This window comes from Curcuma longa, chromosome 5 (genome assembly GCF_044706935.1).
Source record: "Curcuma longa cultivar G26 ecotype Majalengka, Jawa Barat chromosome 5, ITB_CL_G26_1.1, whole genome shotgun sequence".
Taxonomy (NCBI): Eukaryota; Viridiplantae; Streptophyta; class Magnoliopsida; order Zingiberales; family Zingiberaceae; genus Curcuma; species Curcuma longa.
The window spans coordinates 5,320,568-5,339,129 of NC_133865.1; the positions used below are offsets into that span (position 1 = coordinate 5,320,568).

General features: G+C 34.2%; 2 protein-coding genes across 3 annotated transcripts; one reads left to right on the forward strand and one right to left on the reverse strand.

The window, feature by feature from the left end:
- The first annotated feature begins 1,734 nt into the window (after positions 1-1,734).
- LOC141829311 (peroxisomal membrane protein PEX14-like) lies at positions 1,735-14,831 on the forward strand. Of its 2 annotated transcripts, none has more exons than XM_074716754.1 (12): positions 1,735-1,873; positions 2,550-2,794; positions 2,888-2,948; positions 4,602-4,780; positions 4,903-5,089; positions 5,165-5,320; positions 5,800-5,867; positions 5,954-5,996; positions 6,087-6,163; positions 7,727-7,771; positions 7,867-7,935; positions 13,998-14,831. In XM_074716754.1, the coding sequence occupies exons 1-12, from the start codon at positions 1,849-1,851 to the stop codon at positions 14,337-14,339; spliced, it is 1,497 nt and encodes a 498-aa protein (XP_074572855.1). In that variant the 5' UTR covers positions 1,735-1,848; the 3' UTR covers positions 14,340-14,831. The 2 variants fall into 2 exon arrangements, with proteins under 2 accessions (XP_074572855.1, XP_074572856.1); XM_074716755.1 differs by having other exon boundaries at positions 4,906-5,089.
- Positions 14,832-15,370: 539 nt separating this feature from the next.
- Positions 15,371-16,153, reverse strand: LOC141830203 (fasciclin-like arabinogalactan protein 11). Its single transcript, XM_074717686.1, has one exon. The coding sequence runs from the start codon at positions 16,151-16,153 to the stop codon at positions 15,371-15,373; it is 783 nt and encodes a 260-aa protein (XP_074573787.1).
- Between the last annotated feature and the right edge of the window lie 2,409 nt (positions 16,154-18,562).

Consider the following 18,562-nt stretch of genomic DNA (forward strand, 5'->3'; position numbering starts at 1 on the left):
ATTTATTTATTTGTTTGTTTATATATATGCTCCGTGGGGAATTCTTGATTAGGTGCCCCGTTTCCATAGTCTCAGTTTATTCCAGCCATTTCCACTTGGGCACGCAACTTGGATCGCCATAGGAAAGATGGATACCTTGATTTACGTGTGCAGGATGCATAGTTGATGATAGCCCAGCTTCGGATTCCCTTACCAAAAGATAAAATTTTATGATTATCTGTGCGAGGAAGTAAATTGAAAATTTTAATTTGACTATTACGGAAAAGATATTATTTAGATTTTCACTTTAGTAAGTATATCCTACACTAATTAATTCAACTATATCCCAGAAATAAACTTCGGATTCCTCAATTGAACTGGAACCATACAAAGATAACATGTCGATATGGCGGAGGGCGCTAAAGTTCGATGCTTGAGTCACAATGATACTTAAAAGTTAAAAAAAAAAAAGCTAAGGCATCTATGATAAACACTAAATTTCTTCATTATAACTAATTAACTAGATCCATGCCAAAAACTTATCTTATTAAACCTTAAGATGAAGCCAACTCCAACCCAATATGCAATAATAGACTTGGGTTAACTAGAAGAGTCCATTCATGATCCTAATTTCAATCTGAAAAAACGGAAAGCATATATATAACCATTTGATCGAACATTTTCCTAGTCAGCCACGTTCCATTCTTATAATTTAAGAAGATGACCATTGTTTTTGTTACTATTATACCATGCCTTCATTTTTGTGGCACTGGATTAGTCAAATTGTAAGAGTTAGATATTTAAATCATAAAACAGACCATGCCTTGGACATGACGCAAGTGGCAAGGCATGAGCTGTACTTCTTGATTTACTCTGGTGATCAATGAGAAATTTTTGTAAGATTTAATCGATCATCTCTAGGATTAATCATATTATAAGAATTGGATATCTTGATACAATGTAAGTGTTAAAACATTAGCGACACAAAACAGAAACACCTAAGGTCAATTTCCAACAAGAACATAATTTATCCGATGTGTTTAATTCTTATAAAGTCCTAATGTGAGTATCAAATCACTTGCCTTTTTTTGGATTTATTTTTGATCAATAAAATTATTTTATAGAATTGAATTGATCATCTTTAAAATTAATTAGACAATTAAATATTTAGATTATATGGAAGGGCCATATAAGAATTATGGAATAAAGAGCTCCAACAATCCAGTACAATATATAGAGCAGCATGGAGAGCTCGAATTACTTAGAGAGAAGAGTTCAAAGTGGAGAGCTCCTCTTTAATAGAACTGATGAATCTCTAAAGTGTGTGACATGGTGAAAGAGATTGGATAACTTGAGATTAATTTGATCTAAGATTTTAATTTTATTTTTTGTCTAATCAAGAGTACTAACAAGAACAAGATCAAGTAAGCATAATTTTTTAATCTAAACTAATTATTATATTTTAAAAGGTCAATAAATTATATAAAGTTAATATAAAAAATATAATAAAGTTTTATTTTAAAATGTTAATAATATACAAACTACATTTTAAAATATCAAATATTATAATACCTTGCAGTTGCTGATCGCAAAGCAATCTTGTTTTTATTCTTATAATAATAATGTTTTTTAAAAAATAAAAAATAAATTGAGGATCATTTTAACGTTTTTCAAATTCTTAGGGATGTTTTTGGAAAAACATGTAATCCGGCTTTCGCGAAACGGGGTTAGAATTCGCACGGCCTCGACTTCGATCCCTCTTTCCCTTCGGACGGGCGGAATGCCATGCGCTAGTTTATCGATCTTATCTTTCCAGTAGAACTGATTTGATTCGATCGGGTACTGACTGCGACGAGCGTTCAATCGGACATGGCTAATAGCTCGCAGCGCTCCGGTGATTTTCTTGCCTTTTCTCTCTTCTCACGCGATTCGTCCGATATCGAAATTGTATTTTTTTTACCACTCCAGATGCTAAAAGCTCGGTCCTTGGAGCAGAATCTAGTCGGCATACGTATAGGTTTCTGTCGTATCTGTGGGCATTCTGGTCGATCGTCTTGAACCATTACAATCAAAGAATCCTAAGGTCGAACGATAGGGCGAACAACATTTAGAATTGATTGAGCCTTCTATTAATTCTACTTAGGATTAATGTTGATTTTTCAAGTATGCCAAGTGGACGAATTTGGTTGTGCTCTATCCATGGTCTTACTACATCACCCACTCTAACATGTTTATGGAGAAACTTTCCTCTAAGAAATCTCATATAGTGAAAGGTTGTAAGTATTTATATTTTTAGTTTGATGTATGATATACTCAGATCTACTCATATGCAGATACTAATTTATTCTAATTGTTTCAGAAGATGCAATCCTGATTCTAAAAACAAGGTTTGCTGTAAAAATGTCACTATTGTTCATAAGATGCATTTATTTTCAGCAACTATGTTCCTGGACTTTGAATGGCTTATCTTCTATTTCTCGTCATTTGCATATTTCTGATGTGTGTTCCTTCATGGGAATCAAAGTAATCATGGATGTCACTGAAATGTTGCTTATTTATTCATTCTCCAGCATCGGAGGTGGATAAAGTCATGGACAGCGATCAGCAAGTCTCTGAAGGCGAGGCTACTATTGAATCTCTAGAAAAATCAGTTTTTACTATTCCAGAACCAGTTAGGGAGGACCAAGTGCAAAATGCCATCAATTTTTTGTCACATCCGAAAGTGAGAGGTTCTCCTGTACTATATAGGCGTGCATTTTTAGAGAAGAAAGGCCTAACAAAAGAGGAAATTGATGAAGCCTTTCGTCGTGTACCAGTAAGATCTATTTCATCTTATTTTTCTTTCACTGAATCTTACTTGTATGTTTTTTTCATTGAATTTTAGCAAGCACTTTATGTGTCATATTAGGATCCTTCATTGAATGCTGAAGTTGTTGAAGCTCCCATTGCAGATCAAGCGAATAAAACATGTTGGTACTTGAAGCCCCCTAATGTATTTTATATGAAATGTTGAAGTTAGTTACAATTGGCAATATTTTGAGGATCTTGATATGTTTAAGTTACTTGCTGGTACTTTCACCTCATTTCCACATCAGAATAATTGACTAAAAAATATGACTTACTCCTTTGAATCTTATTGCCTATTGTGTATAATTTGGAAATATCTTCTGCATGGGAGAACTTGTCCTTAAAGTTGACATGTGAGCAACTTTTGAATCATTAGTATCCATCAAACCTTTGATCATTGATACCTTATGTCCGCATAATTTGGATCCCTTCATTATCATGTTTCATTACCCATAAAAATCTCAATACCATAGGGAAATTACTGCAGATTTTCTTGGGGTTAAGTTTTGGAAACTTAAGTATGATGTCACCATTTGAAGGTACCATGGAAAAAAAAAATCTTAAGCAAAACTTCCAAAAAAATTTCCTCATTCCGTTTTTGTTTTCTATTCCAAGAAAATAGTATCTTTAATTATCTAAAAGTTAGCTTTATTAGTTGTCTTATCAAATAGATACCCTCTATAGTGAATCTTCTAGACAAGAATTTTTTAGAAATGATTATCGCATCTCTTATTTTCCTCTCAATAAATCAATTGAAAAGTTTCCAAGTATGACTCATCGACTTATACCTCTGTGATTATAACAACATCACATATCATTTTTATTCTTATAAATAGTTGTAAATTTTTTTCTCTATCATAGGCTTTTTTACTTTGTAATATTTTATCGATTAGTTCTTACATTATGCTTAGATTAAATTATAAACGTACCATAAAAATGTTCATTTTTATTTTTGTCAGTATCTATGTTACATAGCCTTTTCACTTATCTTGTAGTGTAATGCATTTCAATAATTTAAGTTGGTTCAATTTGTTACAAATACTTTTCCATTTGCACTATTTGATTGTTTAGGTGCTATAAATAGTTACCAGCTCAAGTGTTTCCATCATAAATAATTGTTTGTATGAGTGACTCTTGAAGTCTCATTTCTCCTTTTGACCCTTTTTGGTATTTATTTCCAAAATTGGAAAATAAACATTTAAAATAAAAAAACACTCTGGACAACTGAAATAATGTTGATCTTTGATCCTTTAATTCCATGGACTAAGAATGAACTTATCGGACTCTTGAAGATTTTGCAGCTGTATGAAGAATCTCTGTCCAGGATTCAACTCAAAGTTTGAGATCAGGATTCAGATTAGTACATGCATTCTAGATAGTATAAACTTATAGCTTTAATTTTTAAAGAAGGGATGTTAAAGATGCTAATCTAGGAGTCTAGAATTGAGATAATCTTATGTAGGATATGCTTTTCTGAGGTATTTCCCCCCAAAAAAATTGATTCCTGACTTATTGTTGACTATTAGCACAGATTTAGCAATAAGAATACTTAAATGTATACTTATTTAATGAGCAGATGAATTTGATTTCACCCTACAATTTAACTTCTTTTTCGAAATGCCAAAAAAGTTTCAACATCCTTAAAATACCCATAACTACATTATGGAATTTTTCATAATATTGTTTTATCATATTTCTGCACTAATTTTCCATTTTGAACCAGTTGTCCTTAACCATTATTTTTTAACAATATCAACTTATTTATTTTTTTGTAGTTACCCAACCAACATCTGTAACATTGCAACCACAAGTTCCATATCAGATTTCGAAACAATCACCTTCTATTCCTTCTCCAACAACTAGTTTGCATCAATGGAAGTTTCATTGGAGCCAAGCTATTTTTGTTCTTGGGTTACTCGCTGCTTCAGGAACTGGAATGGCTGTGCTTTTTAAGGTACTGATTCATTTGACTAAGAGTTGTGTTGTTGAGGCTTTAGATCTGAATACTCCCAACCTAGAAGTACAGATAAATCAGAAGTTCAGAACAATTCTTAAAATTCTCTCTTCTCTCTATAGAAGATGTTTGTTCCCAAGTTGAAAGCTTGGGTCCGTAAGGTGGTTGCAGAAAAGAAGGATTTCAAGTTGATTAACAGATCAAAAGCTAATGTGGCTGAAGAAGCAGCAGAAGCTGCAAAAGCAGCTGCTTCTGCAGCAGCTGTTGTTGCTGTAGCAACTCAAGAATTTCTCAATGCCAAACATGAAGGTTGGCATTTCGGAACTTTCTTTTCCATTGAATTTAAATGGAATACATGTGTTTACTCTTACATTTTCTTGCTAGAGAGGAAGTACTTTGAGACATTTACTAGACTGTTAGATGTTCAACTCGAAGAGATGAAGTCCATTGGCAATGTCATACGTAAAATAGAAGTTTCAAGGAAAGAATTGACTGAAGATAATGATCTGCACACGAACATGCAATCAGACATATCAAAGGGTAATTTAATGGAGTAAAGCTTAGCTTTCCAGTTTTAATTTCTTTTATCTCACAATGTTGCTCAAAGCTTGACTCTGTTATGGTGATTATTCTTATCATGATAGAGTTGCTTATTCATCCATCTTGCAATTGAAACCTATTGTATATGTTATTAGTGAATGAGATTGCATTAATGGGTGAGAGTTGACATAATAAACTTAAAATTTGAATGTTGGAGCAAAAAATTATTGAAAAAACTTTAGAAAGTAAAGATTTTGAGTCAAAACTGAAACTGAATTTATATGAATCATAGTTTTAACACTAGAAAGGGAGGATAGTTTAAGTTGAATAAACAAGAATCTCATTCTAACTTGTAAGAGTTTTAGATATTTGAGGAATTATTCAACAAGGAGGAGATATTGTTGTCGTCTTGAGGGATACTGCTAAACTAAACAATGTTTAGTGATTTAGCATTTTTTTTCTCTCTCTGCAATACTCAGGTATAATCAACAATCTATGGGGAACAGATCAAGTTGACCATTCGAGCTCTTCTACTTTAGGTGCACAGGTCAGTTAGGTTTCTGATGATTTTGGCTTGCTTCCAAAAAATTTCACGATAGTCTTCTCATTAACTAATTCAATAACTCTTTTCAGCATCAAAAAGTAAATGGTTCTCTGAATATGAAATTTGGAACTGGTAACCATTCTTTGAACATATATTATTTTGTCTATTAATTAATCTGAAAATTGTGTTCCCACTTTCTCATTTTTTTTAAATTTCTAATAGTGAGGCCATTATCAAATCCTCCATCCACAACCACAATACCTACACCACCACCATCCCATCCCAAATCATACATGGAGGTAAGCAATTATGGTTGCTCTTGTGAAAATATTTTTGCATATCTGGTGGGTAAAATTTGTATTGTTGTTGCATTGTTGCTTCAAGTTTCTGGGGTTTGTTTGTGTGGATATCTAGAAGTTTCAATGGTTTCTTGACTAGCTATGGCTACAGTTTAGTAAAAAAGAAAAAGAAAAAGAAAGAAAGAAACACTAGTTATAATTATATGAGCTTGGTAATTGGTATCTGATGAGCATCATAAAATGTTGTTTCATGGTTTGTAGTAGATGCGAATGTACCTAAAAAGTTCAAGTCACATATACCAAACTTTTTAAAAGTAGGTAGGCTGTATATTATGACTTGCAAAGTGCATGTGGTATGTTGATACATATGCGGTACATATCAGAGAACATTAAAAATTATTTAAAATAATGAAAATGCTTAACATATGCATAATAAAGTATGCTACTGAACTATCTTTCAATAAATTTATATAAAACACGTGTAACCATGCAACTTAAAACACAGCATATAACACTCTATAGAGCATATCATATATGTAACATAAAATAATTGAACCTGAGTAAAATAAGTGTTTTAAGTAACACTACTGAATTTGTAATCGTCATCGTCATGAAGCCATATTTATTCAAACTATTTGGGATCAACTACTTGAATCTTGGCCTTTCATTGAGCAATGTGCAAGGCTATATCCCTAGTTAAATAGCTTACACCTTCCACCATCTTTTCCATCTTCCACTTTAAGATATTTAATTTTTTTAATTATAGAATATATTGGTCATCTTTAAAGATATCCATAGTAGTCTATTTTGTCTCACAATCGTCTACTAGAGTTATTCCCACACTAAAGTTGTCCTTATGATTTATTTGACTATTGCAAGAACTAATCCTCTCATACGAAGAAACATCAACAGAACCCTTATCTTTTGAGTGTCAAAGACTAGAGTAAGTAATAATTAAGGTTTGAATGAACTACAATTTCACTTTTTTTTATGTAGCCATATACAACTCTCATGTATAGCCTCATAGATCTCATATGCTTTTTAATGCAGTTCCTTGCTACAAATGTTTATTTGCACGTACATAAGCTTCCTTTTAAAACAAGAGTTAAATTCTATTGGACCAAAAGTAAGGATGTATACTAATTTCACAACTGACTGCAGATGTTGTGATTGCATGTTTCAAGAAACTTGAGATCAAGAGACTGTAATACTAGATGAACAAACCAAGTTTGATAATAAATCAATTCTATCTCATTGGCCAATTCTAACATGCTCTTGATAGTTGATTAAAACTCTACACCTCTAACAAATATAGGAGATGATAAATTCTAGTTAAACAAATTCTTAAAATAATTAAATCTTGTCTATCACATTGGAGACTTGGGGAAACTTCAATCAGTTGTTTCTTAAAAGAGTGAAGACAGGAGCAAAGAAATGAACATTCAACTACCATGTTAAGAAAAATAGAACGTGAATAATCCATTGTTATTTTCTTCTTTTATACTTTTTTTTGTTTGTTATATTAATTAATGCATCATATTAAGTGATTAACCTATTTTGCAGATCATAGAAATGATACAAAGAGGGGAAAGGCCTCCTAACATCAAGGTGTAATTTCTTCATCTCGTTTCTATGTTAAAATGTTAATAGTAGTCACTTGACTCACTTCTAAATTTTACACATTTGTGGTTAATCATGACCAGGATATTGATGACAGTCCTCCCAATCCTGACCAACCGATAGCTAAACCTAGTCTACCTCCTAGACCCAAGGTTTGCATTCCCAAGTATTCTTTTCCATTTTATTCTTGTATATTTTTTAGTTCATAAGTGAATGGTTTTTGTTAATCGAGATAAAAAGAATATCTAATCTCTTTATTGAAGATGAGGTATATTTATATACAAACTAGGAATCTATCTAAGGAAAGAACCCAACTAAGGAAACTATAATTATGCTAATTGATAGATATATTAACTAATATATACAGATAATACTCCCCCTCAAGTTAGAGCATAGATATTAATTGTGCTCAACTTGTTACAAAGATAATCAACCCGAATCCCATTTAAAGTTTTTGTGAAGATGCTCCCTAGTTTGTGAAGATGTCCCTTAATTGTTCTTCAGTCTTCACATATCCTATAAAGATCAAGCCTTGTTGAATTTTTTCACGAACAAAATGACAATCAATTTCAATGTGCTCAGTTCGCTTATGAAACACAGGATTCAATGCAATATGAAGAGCAGCTTAGTTATCACGTCACAATTTTACTGATATTGAAATTTTAAGTCCTATTTCAGTCAAGAGTTGATATCTACATTATCTCACATATAGACTGTGTTATAACCCTATATTCTGACTTAGCTTGGATCGTGACACAACATTTTGCTTTTTTACTCTTCTATGAGACTAAATTTTCTTCAACAAAGATACAATAATTTGAAGTAGATCTTCTATCCATTTTGAAACTTGCTCAATCTGCATTTGAAAAATATTCAATATGAGTGCGCCCATGATTTGCATATACAATCCCCCGTTTGGGTGCCGTTTGGGTGCTCTTTTCAAATAACACAAAATTTACTTTAATGTTGTCTAATGATGAATTGTTGGAAATGACATAAACTGACTAATAACACTAACTGAATATGCAATATTTGGATGAGTCACGATAAGGTAATTCAACTTCCCAACCAACATTCAATATCTTTTAGGATGTTTAAATAGTTCCCTATCTCCTGTGAAGTGTATGTTCTGGGTCATTGGAGCACTACAAGGCTTTGCTCCCAATTTTCCTATCTTAGTTATTAGGCCGAGGACATATTTTTTCTAAGATAGATATACTTTTTTTACTCCTCATAACTTCAACTCTTAAGAAATACTTTAGCACTCCAAGTCTTTCATGTGAACCTGAGTATGACTGAAAGATTTATGAGATGAGATTCCCGTAGTATCGCTTTTAATGATAACAATATCATCCACATACATAAATAACAAAATGATATCAGCTCGTGATTGCTTATAGAATACAGAACGGTTAAACTTGTTTTTCATCATACTAAATTTTTCAACAATTTGACTAAATTTTTCAAACCAAGCACAAGGATTGTTTCAACCTATACAAAGACTTTCGAAGACGACAAACTCATACAAAGATTTTCGAAGACGACAAACTCGCCCTAACTGCCCCTGAGCAAGAAAATCAGGAGGTTGTTCCATATACACCTCCTCCTGAAGATCATTATGAAGAAAAACATTCTTGATATTAAGTTGATGTAAAAGTCAATGATGAATAACAACCATTGAAATAAACAATCGAATATATGTCAACTTTATAACAGGAGAAAAAATGTCGGAATAATCCAAATCATAGGTCCGAGCATAGTCCTAGTAACAAGATGGACTTTTAATCTAATAGCTAACCCATCTGAATTGACTTTAACTATGAATACCCATTTACATCCAAAACTCATTTTCCTGAAGGTAGATTGACTAAATCTCAAGTGTCATTGTCATCTAAAGCATTCATTTCCTCTATCATTGCATCTGTCTAACCAGAATGAGATATGATCTCATGGACAGTTTTAAGAATAGAGATAAAGTCCAGTGAAGCAACAAAAGAATAAGAGGAAGACGACAAGCCGTTATAAGAAACAAAAGAAATAGAATAAGTACACTGGCGTTTACTTTTACGTAACACAATAGGAAGATCATCACTCGGGACTGGATTTGATGACGAAGTAGTAGGTGCAGGACATGAATCAAGAGGTTGACGCCTAGAGTAGACTTGAATAACATGAGACTTGACAGGAGCCGGTTCCGGGACGGGTGCGGAGGATGTGATAGAATGCACCAACAAATCCTCCTCCTCCCTTTGACGAGTCGGAATAGGTGAGGACAGGAAGTAGGACATGAATCAAGAGGTTGACACCTAGAGTAGACTTGAATAACATAAGACAGGAGTTGGTTCCGGTACGGGTGCAAAGGATGTGATAGAATACACCAACAAATCCTCCTCCTCCTTTTGACGAATCGGAATAGGTAAGGACAGGAAAGAAGGTGTGTCTTTCACGAAGGTAATATCAATTGAGATAAGATATTTGTTAAAACTGGGACAATAATATCTATAATCTTTTTGAAGACGAGAATAACCAAAGAAGATACATTTCAAAGACTTGGGATCTAATTTAGTGGCATGTGGACGAACATCCCGAACAAAATAGGTGCTACCAAATATCCTAGGGTTAACAAGAAACGACATATTGGGAAAAAGGATTTTATAAGGGTCCTCACCATGAAGAAACAGAGGATGATATGCGGTTAATGAGAAAATATACTGTAAAAACTGCATCAACCTAAAAAAGTTTAGGAATATTCAATTGAAATAAAAGGGTCTGTGCAGTTTCAAGAAGATGTCTGTTTTTACGTTCAACCACACCATTTTAGGATGAAGTATCAACACAAGAGGTTTCATGAAACATGTCATTCTGACTCATATAAGATTGAAATAGATTGGACGTATATTCCTTGACATTATCATTTCGTAAAGTACGGATGAACATATTGAACTGAGTTTTAATCTCAACACAAAATGCACAAAATAGATAAAATAATTCAGAATGACTTTTCATTAAGTATAACCAAGTTACACCAGAATAATCATCCATAAAAATAACAAAATATCTAAAATCAGGTTTAGATAAAATATGACAAGGACCCCAAATATCAGAATGAACTAATTCAAAAAGAATAGTAACACGTTTATTTACTTTAGGACTCGAACTAAGACGATGATGTTTTGCAACCTGACACAACTCACAATTTAATGAAGACACCTTACCATATTGTGGATAAAGTTTTTTGAGCAAAGTGAGAGATGGATGTCCCAACCTACAATGAACCTTCAAAGAAAAAGTGACACTTGAGCCAGCAAAAGAATTTTGGAGCAGTGTGTCAAGAATATAGAGGCCTCCATATTCATGTCCTTTACTAATAATCTTCTTCGTCAAAAGATTCTGAAATAAACAATGATAAAAAAAATGAGATGCAACAATTAAGATTACGAGTTAGTTGACTGACAGAGAGTAAATTAAATGATACATTAGGTAAATGTAAGACAAAGGACAGAGGAAGCAAAGAGATATGATTGATGTGTCAGACACATAAACATAAGATGGAGACCCATCAGTTAAGTAACAGAAGGAGTGTTAGTCTTGGATTGAAAAGTATAAAAGATATTGGAATTACCTATCATATAATCCATGGCACCAAAATTAATGATCTATTTGGAGGATGAGGAAAGAAACATGTGTTTTGTCTACCTGAATCAATAATAGCAGTGATAGAGGGAAATGAAGACTTGAGTGATTCTTGATATTTTGATAACTTGGCAAATTCATCTGCAAAGATAAAAATTGATTTATCAAAGACATCATTAGTGGATGCAATATTAGCCAAGAGTTTTTGTTGATTTTTGTACCGAAGCGTTCTACACTCAAACTTCATATGACCTGGCTTACGACAGTAGTCGCGCATAATACCACCCAAATTCGACGTTCAAGTATCAAAGTCCTATGAGCCACCTACTTTGTTTCCAGTGTGACTAATTGATCTTCTAAGCACATAATTAATATTGTGACTTATCAAAACACCATTAAGCGGAATGAGTGCAGTACTTTCTGTACGAAGAACATCACTAAATACATTTTGTAAAGAGAAGACCTCAGAACCTGAGAGAGCTTATGACTTAGCAGACTCAAAGTCAGGAGATAGATCGGTGATGAAGCCCATGATAGTCATATGCTCTTGTTGACATTGTTGAACCTTCACATCAGAGCTAAAGGGCAACAACATATTAAGCTCCTCATATGTCTTCTTAAACGCCATAAAATAATTGATCAGAGGCTGATCTTGTTTTTCTGCATGGTAAAATGCTTTGCAAACCTTATACATGTGGAAGAGATTCCCTTTTTTAGAGTACATAAATTCCAAGTAATCTTTCAGTTCTTTAATAAATTCACAATGATTGATTAAACCAATTATCTCACTATCAATACAATTCTGAATCTGACGGAACAAGCGAGTAGCCTCTCTAAGTCATATTTGCTTTGAATCATCTTGAGGAGGGTCATCAGTCAAAGTCAATATTTCATAGATAAAGACGAACAATCTTACTCCAATCCAAATAATTCGAATCATTTAGCTTATAGTCCGTGATTTTAGATATCACAGGCACCACATCCGTCACCATAGAAGATTTATTTTCAACCATAAGACCTTATCCCAAAGAAAGTCAAATAAGAGAAGAATCTGACAAATACAGACAAATCCATGCGCTGGAGAAGGAAGCCCAAAACAATATTAGCATCGGCTGCTGTCATGCGGAGGCTCGCCAGTGGTGTAGGAAACCACGTCCAAGGAGAACTCACGACGTCTAGGAAATCAATACGACGTCGGTTGCTCAATGCACTGAACGACGCAATTTGCAATCTCGCATAGGTGCTGCTCACGTTGAGGAAAGCAGGGCGACGGAAGGGGAAGAGAAAGCAGGGTTAGAGGCGGTGATGGAGACGCTGAGATCGGCGAAGGGGGCAAGGAAGGAGTCTAGGGTTAGATCACCGTAACGTGCCTTGTCGCGATCGAGGGCGTCAAGGATGAATCTGAAGAAGGCTGGGTCGCAGGGGTCGGGATTTGGTCAACACCGGAGTCGGAGGCGCGTATTGACTTCTGCAACGAGAAGCAACGCCGTCACAAGTACGTGAAAAGGAGCGTCGTCTCACGTATGTGAGAGGAAGAAGTGGCTGAGATGGAATCCCAATTTTGAATCTCTAATTTCAAAGGTGCTCTGAGACCATGTTAATCAAGGTAAAAAGAATATCTAATCTCTTTATTGAAGATGAGGTATATTTATATACAAACTAGGAATTTATCTAAGGTGCTGAAGTAGGAATTTATCTAAGGAAATTATAATTTGGCTAATTGACAACTAGCTAATTGACATATATATTAACTAATATATACAAATAATAGTTTTATTTCATATGATATGCAACCAGTGACAATTTTTTATACACATGTGGAATGATCGTTGTTAGTTGTTGACTTGTCTCTTATGTATTTCATACTTTATCGTCCAAAATAATTTCGTAATTGATAATTATTTAAACAAGTCAATTGAATTTTCTAAATTTATACTGCTACAGTTTGTATGTACGATGAAAATTAAGATGCAAAAAGTTGTCCCTGTTTAAATTAAAAGTAAATGCAGCTGAGATGAGACTACTATGATGAATGTAGGAATCTAATAGAAAGGATAAAATAATAATAATGATGATAATATCTAAAGCAATCAAATCTAATTCCAATTGATGATAAAAGGAGAGGATATTAGTTAAGAATGGACATGTTCAAAGACAACTGCAGTTTTTAAAAAAAAAAAAAAAAAATTGAATGAGTTAAATTTATGAAAAACCTAACGTAACTATTGCAGAAACCAAATGTTGCCATTTCGAAACAATTAATTGTGGCATCAATTGACTAAAATTTGCGAAATGAGCTACATAGACATGCTGAAAGAAACTTGTATATAGAATCAATTAAGATTGGTGTGAAGAAAAATGAGAATCTTAAGGGAAAAAAAATTCTTCAAAGATTTACTAAAATTATGGTCTTAAGAGTTCACTCACAGAAAGAAAGAAAAAAAATCATCAAACCTACTTCATATTGTTGGGAGTTACAATTCCTTGTTTTTGTATTTTGTTAAATTTACACTATTTGAAATCCAATATATCCCTTTTAGTTTTTACTACACTATGATTTCAACAATTCTGTTTAACACAGCCTTGGGAAGTTGGTCAGCAAGATCAGCAAGGATCCACTTTTGGTCTTCAATCCAAAGCAAATGGCCTCAGGTTGAATTCTGAAGTTAATAACTCTCAACTGAATGAGAGCCATTTCACCGGAGTAGAGCCTTGGCGGAGTAAGCAATCAATTCAAATCTCTGAGATCGAATCTGAACCAGAAGAGCAGTTTTACGATGCAGTGAGATCCATTGGAAGCCCCATGAAACGAGGATGGGTTCCAACAGAGCCACCAGCATTTCTAATGCCAGAAGCTGCAGATGCTATTAAGCAGCCAAAATCATCGACTCAGAGGCAGCAATCAGTTGATGATCTCCTCTAGCAATATCCATGCCGACAAACCCCAAATTTCTGGTAGCACTTTGACATATCTCAATTTAACTACAGATCAGGAAGGGGAAGCTGGTGTAGAAATCAAGTAAATACTAAAATGGCAGACAATGGAAAGTATCTCAAGAGTGTTTTGTGCTATATATTTCTTGATAACAAATATAGCTAGCTATATCCTGTCTGAAATTAAAAGCACCTGCTTACTTTTTTTTGACAACCAAAAAGTTTCTAATGTACTACTATCTGTTGCTTCCCCCAAACTTTCAGTTTCCATTAGGGTGTCAATTTGGTTAGATGATATTTTCTTGGTCATGATTCTCTCAAATCAAATGCCTCCAAAATGTCTGTGCCTGCTTGCTGGAAAGCCTGATATATGCTTCTGATTAATCAGAACCTGCTGAGGAAGCATGATTGATCATAGCAGACATAAGATAAGAGGATTTTGGGAAGTGTCAAGGCAAGAGTAAGTCCAAAATTTGTTTTAGCCTGCACAACCTCTGCTTGGTTGCTACTGCTGACAATCTCTAAGTATCAACTGTCTAGATTTTTACAACGATACACAATAATTCTTTGTTTTCAGTTTATTGTGATATGAAAAAAAGTTTCTAATGTCAGAAGCTCAATCTCAATGCAGAACATGGCTGATGAACAATGATCGCCTTCTTACACCTTCTGATCTGGGCACTTGCCACGCGAATTTGACTTCGTTCATTAAAAAAACAAATAAAGGCTTCGAGTTGTGTGCTGCATTTATTGAATCTCTCCATAGTTACTTCAATTAAAAATATATATTCCATCACATGCGATCACATGTGATGCACCTTGAAGAAAGCACCAAGAAGAGCTGGGAGGCAACTCTTCTCGATGAATTAATGAGGTTGACCAGATCCACTCAGACAAAGTCAACTGAACTCAAATCACAAACGATCCTTGAATAAGACAGAAAATGCTGGACACCCAATCAAAAGGAACAAAGAAATGCCATGCAAAACAACTTAACGTAACTAACACACATCATGATCATCACAACATGTTACCAGCCGCAATGCCTAGAAAGCCAACGCCTGCAAGCAAGCTCCAATATCCCACTTCACTAGCCCTTCTACTGGACGACGAGCCACCTCCGGCGTCGTTATTGCTGCTTTTGCTCGCCGGTGGCGGAGCTATCCCGGCGTCGGACGAGGAGGGCGTGGTAGTACGATTACTGTTGGTTGACGGGGCAGGAGCGGAGGCGGGTGGCTTGGGGCCGAAGATTGCGTAAGGCAGAAGCACCTTGTCGACGGAGTAGACGGCGAGGGGGAAGTCGGCGTAGAGCACGTTGCTGAAGGTGGTGTTGACGACGCCGGTGGAGATGTTGGCCTGGTGGGCATTGACGGCGGCGGTGGTGACGTTGAGGGTGAAGACCCCGGTCCGGTCGGAGGCCTGCGTGGGGAGGGGGTTGCTGGCGCTCTGGAAGGTGGCGAAGCTGTAGTAGCGGGGGAGGACGTGGTAGAGGACCGTCTCGATCAGCTCCTGCTCGGAGAGGTTGTTGATGGTGCCGAGGCCGGCGAAGGCATTGTCGGTGGGGGCGAAGACCGTGATGCCGCTGTAGCTGTTGTTGAGCTGGCTGTTGAGCTGCACGTCGATGCGGGTCTGCTGGAGGAGGCGGACGAAAGTGGAGTACTGCCCGCCCTTGACCAGGATGGCCGTCAGGTTGAGGGGGCCGCCGGAGGAGGGCGAGGGAGCTTGCGACAGCGCCGGCGGGGCGGACAGGAGGAGGAAGGATGAGACAGATAAGAAGAAGAAGATGAGGAAGGAAGGTGCCATGGTGAATGTATGGAGGAGGGTTCAGTAGAAGAGGGTGTTTGTGCTCTGCGTATGTGTGTGTATATATATATATATACATATATATATTAATATTGAAAATTTTAATTAATCTAATTTAATTTGGTTTGAACCGAATGCACAGCACGTATTCTAAATATATAGATACAAGTACGTTTTGTTATATAAGCCCATGGTACCTTTAAAGTTTATTAGAGTGTGACTTAATTATAGATACAAGTACCTTTTGTTTATGACTTAATTATTAGTCGCATGCTTCTCATTTCATTAATTTCTTTTTTTAATAAAATAATTTAGGTTTGGTTTATTTAGTGGATACATGCGAAAAGCACAACTTATATTTACTCCCTTAAAATATTTATCATAGTTGATATTCAAATTTTAATTTTTTAATTTATTTTTCTAACTATTTTATTAATTTTTTAAAATAATCCATATATCAAAGATAAATCCAACCATCAAGATCAATTCCGAAGCATACATGACTCCGCGTCCAACGGTTAATATCTCAGATTTTTCATTGAAAGAAAATATTTATAATATGTCGTAATTAAAATTTAAATCATGTATATATATTTGAGTAAATCATTGAATACTTTATGGCTGCATCATTTACAAGACCTAAATGTTTTATCTTTTCTTATGTAAAAGATGAAATCCGTCACTTTAACAGCCCTACACGATCGGTCCCATGATCATCTATAAGAAGGTAAATCGAGAAACTACAGTTAGTCATGACGACCTAAATGCTTTATTAATGTATCGCACATGGGAAGCCTAATTTCATTAATTTTGATAGAAAGTTGGCTTTAATGTCTGAAAAACGCCTTTAGCTTTAATTCTGATTGAGGGTTCTCAGTCCACTCAAGTTGCTGAAATGTTCTGGTAATTCGACAAGTCTACAACAGCCATTAAGGTACAGAATGCACTTGCAAGTAGTGTAATTGCATCAATTTAATTTCCACGATAAGAAAGTTTCAGCACCGGCAAACTACGAAGTTGTCGAAGGTTTCCAAAAATGAGCCAACTCGAGGATTTGCAGATTTCATAGGTCACAAAAGAACGAAGGAAATACTTCGATATCAGAGCATGTAGGAAGTTGTGTTGCAACTCATAATAGAATTTCTTTTGCTTAAAAATATTAAATGAAAGGGAATCTTAATGTCACGATAAAATTATTATCATGTTATCTGAATTTAAATAGTATAAATAATTTTGTAAGTAAGATTACATAGTAGATCTAATATGGTGTGATTTCATATTTACAAAATCATGATCTTGGATTGTAGGATCGCACGCTCCTACAATCTAGAATACTAAATCAATCATGGATTGTGCATGCAGGATCATGTTTTGCAATAGAATCGGAGCAAGATCGATGGTATCAAAGCAGGATCGATAAGATCATAGCATGATTGGTAAAAGTTTTGAGAGGCCATAATTTTTTATTTGGATTAAATCATGAGACTATAATATATCAAATTGAAGATTATTCAAAAATATACAATTAGTTATTGTGTGAAACCAATAACTGTCAAGTTTTAGACCTAAAAATATCAATTATAACCTTTTCGAAGTTTGAAATATTTTTATTTTTATTTTATCTTTTGAACTATTTTATAATTTAAATTATTTCATCTTTTGTAAAGTTAAGATTAGAGTTCTGGGACTATTTAAATATACTTATTTTTGAGTTAGTTTTTTTATCAATAATATTCTATCATTTTCCTCCCAAAATGATGAATTTTTAGATGCCTATTGTTTGATATTTTGCGGAATCAACATATCTTTAGAAGATTATTTCTGACATTCATATTCGAATCAAATACTTCAATAGCTTCCGTTACGTCAGTTGCTTCTTTGACCTTTAAACTGAATCATCTTATGAACCAAAGAACATTTTTGAGATTGAATGTGATTATTATTATTGTATTAATAGAAATTTTATGATATGAAAATATAAATATTATTGAGCGTTATTGTTGTATTAGAATGATAGTTAAATTATATGTTAATTTATATATATATATATATAATATCATTTGTGATATAGAGTATTGATGATTGTATGTATATATAAAATTATTAATTTATTTATATTTATATATAAATGATTTTTTTATAAAATTATTAATCATGTATCATAAAATTTCAATTTCAAAGATTTTTGATAGGATCGTATGATTCTACTATTTGATTTTGATCGATTTGATGATTCTGATCCCAAATCAATTTTATATAAGATCATGATTCTATAAACTATGATATGATCATTCTCCAAGACTCTATCTCATAGACAGAACTATCTTTTTAATTTAAAAAATTAAATCAACTTCCTATGTATTATGACATGAAAAAAATGACAATTTTAATTTTATCAACGGTGGTTGT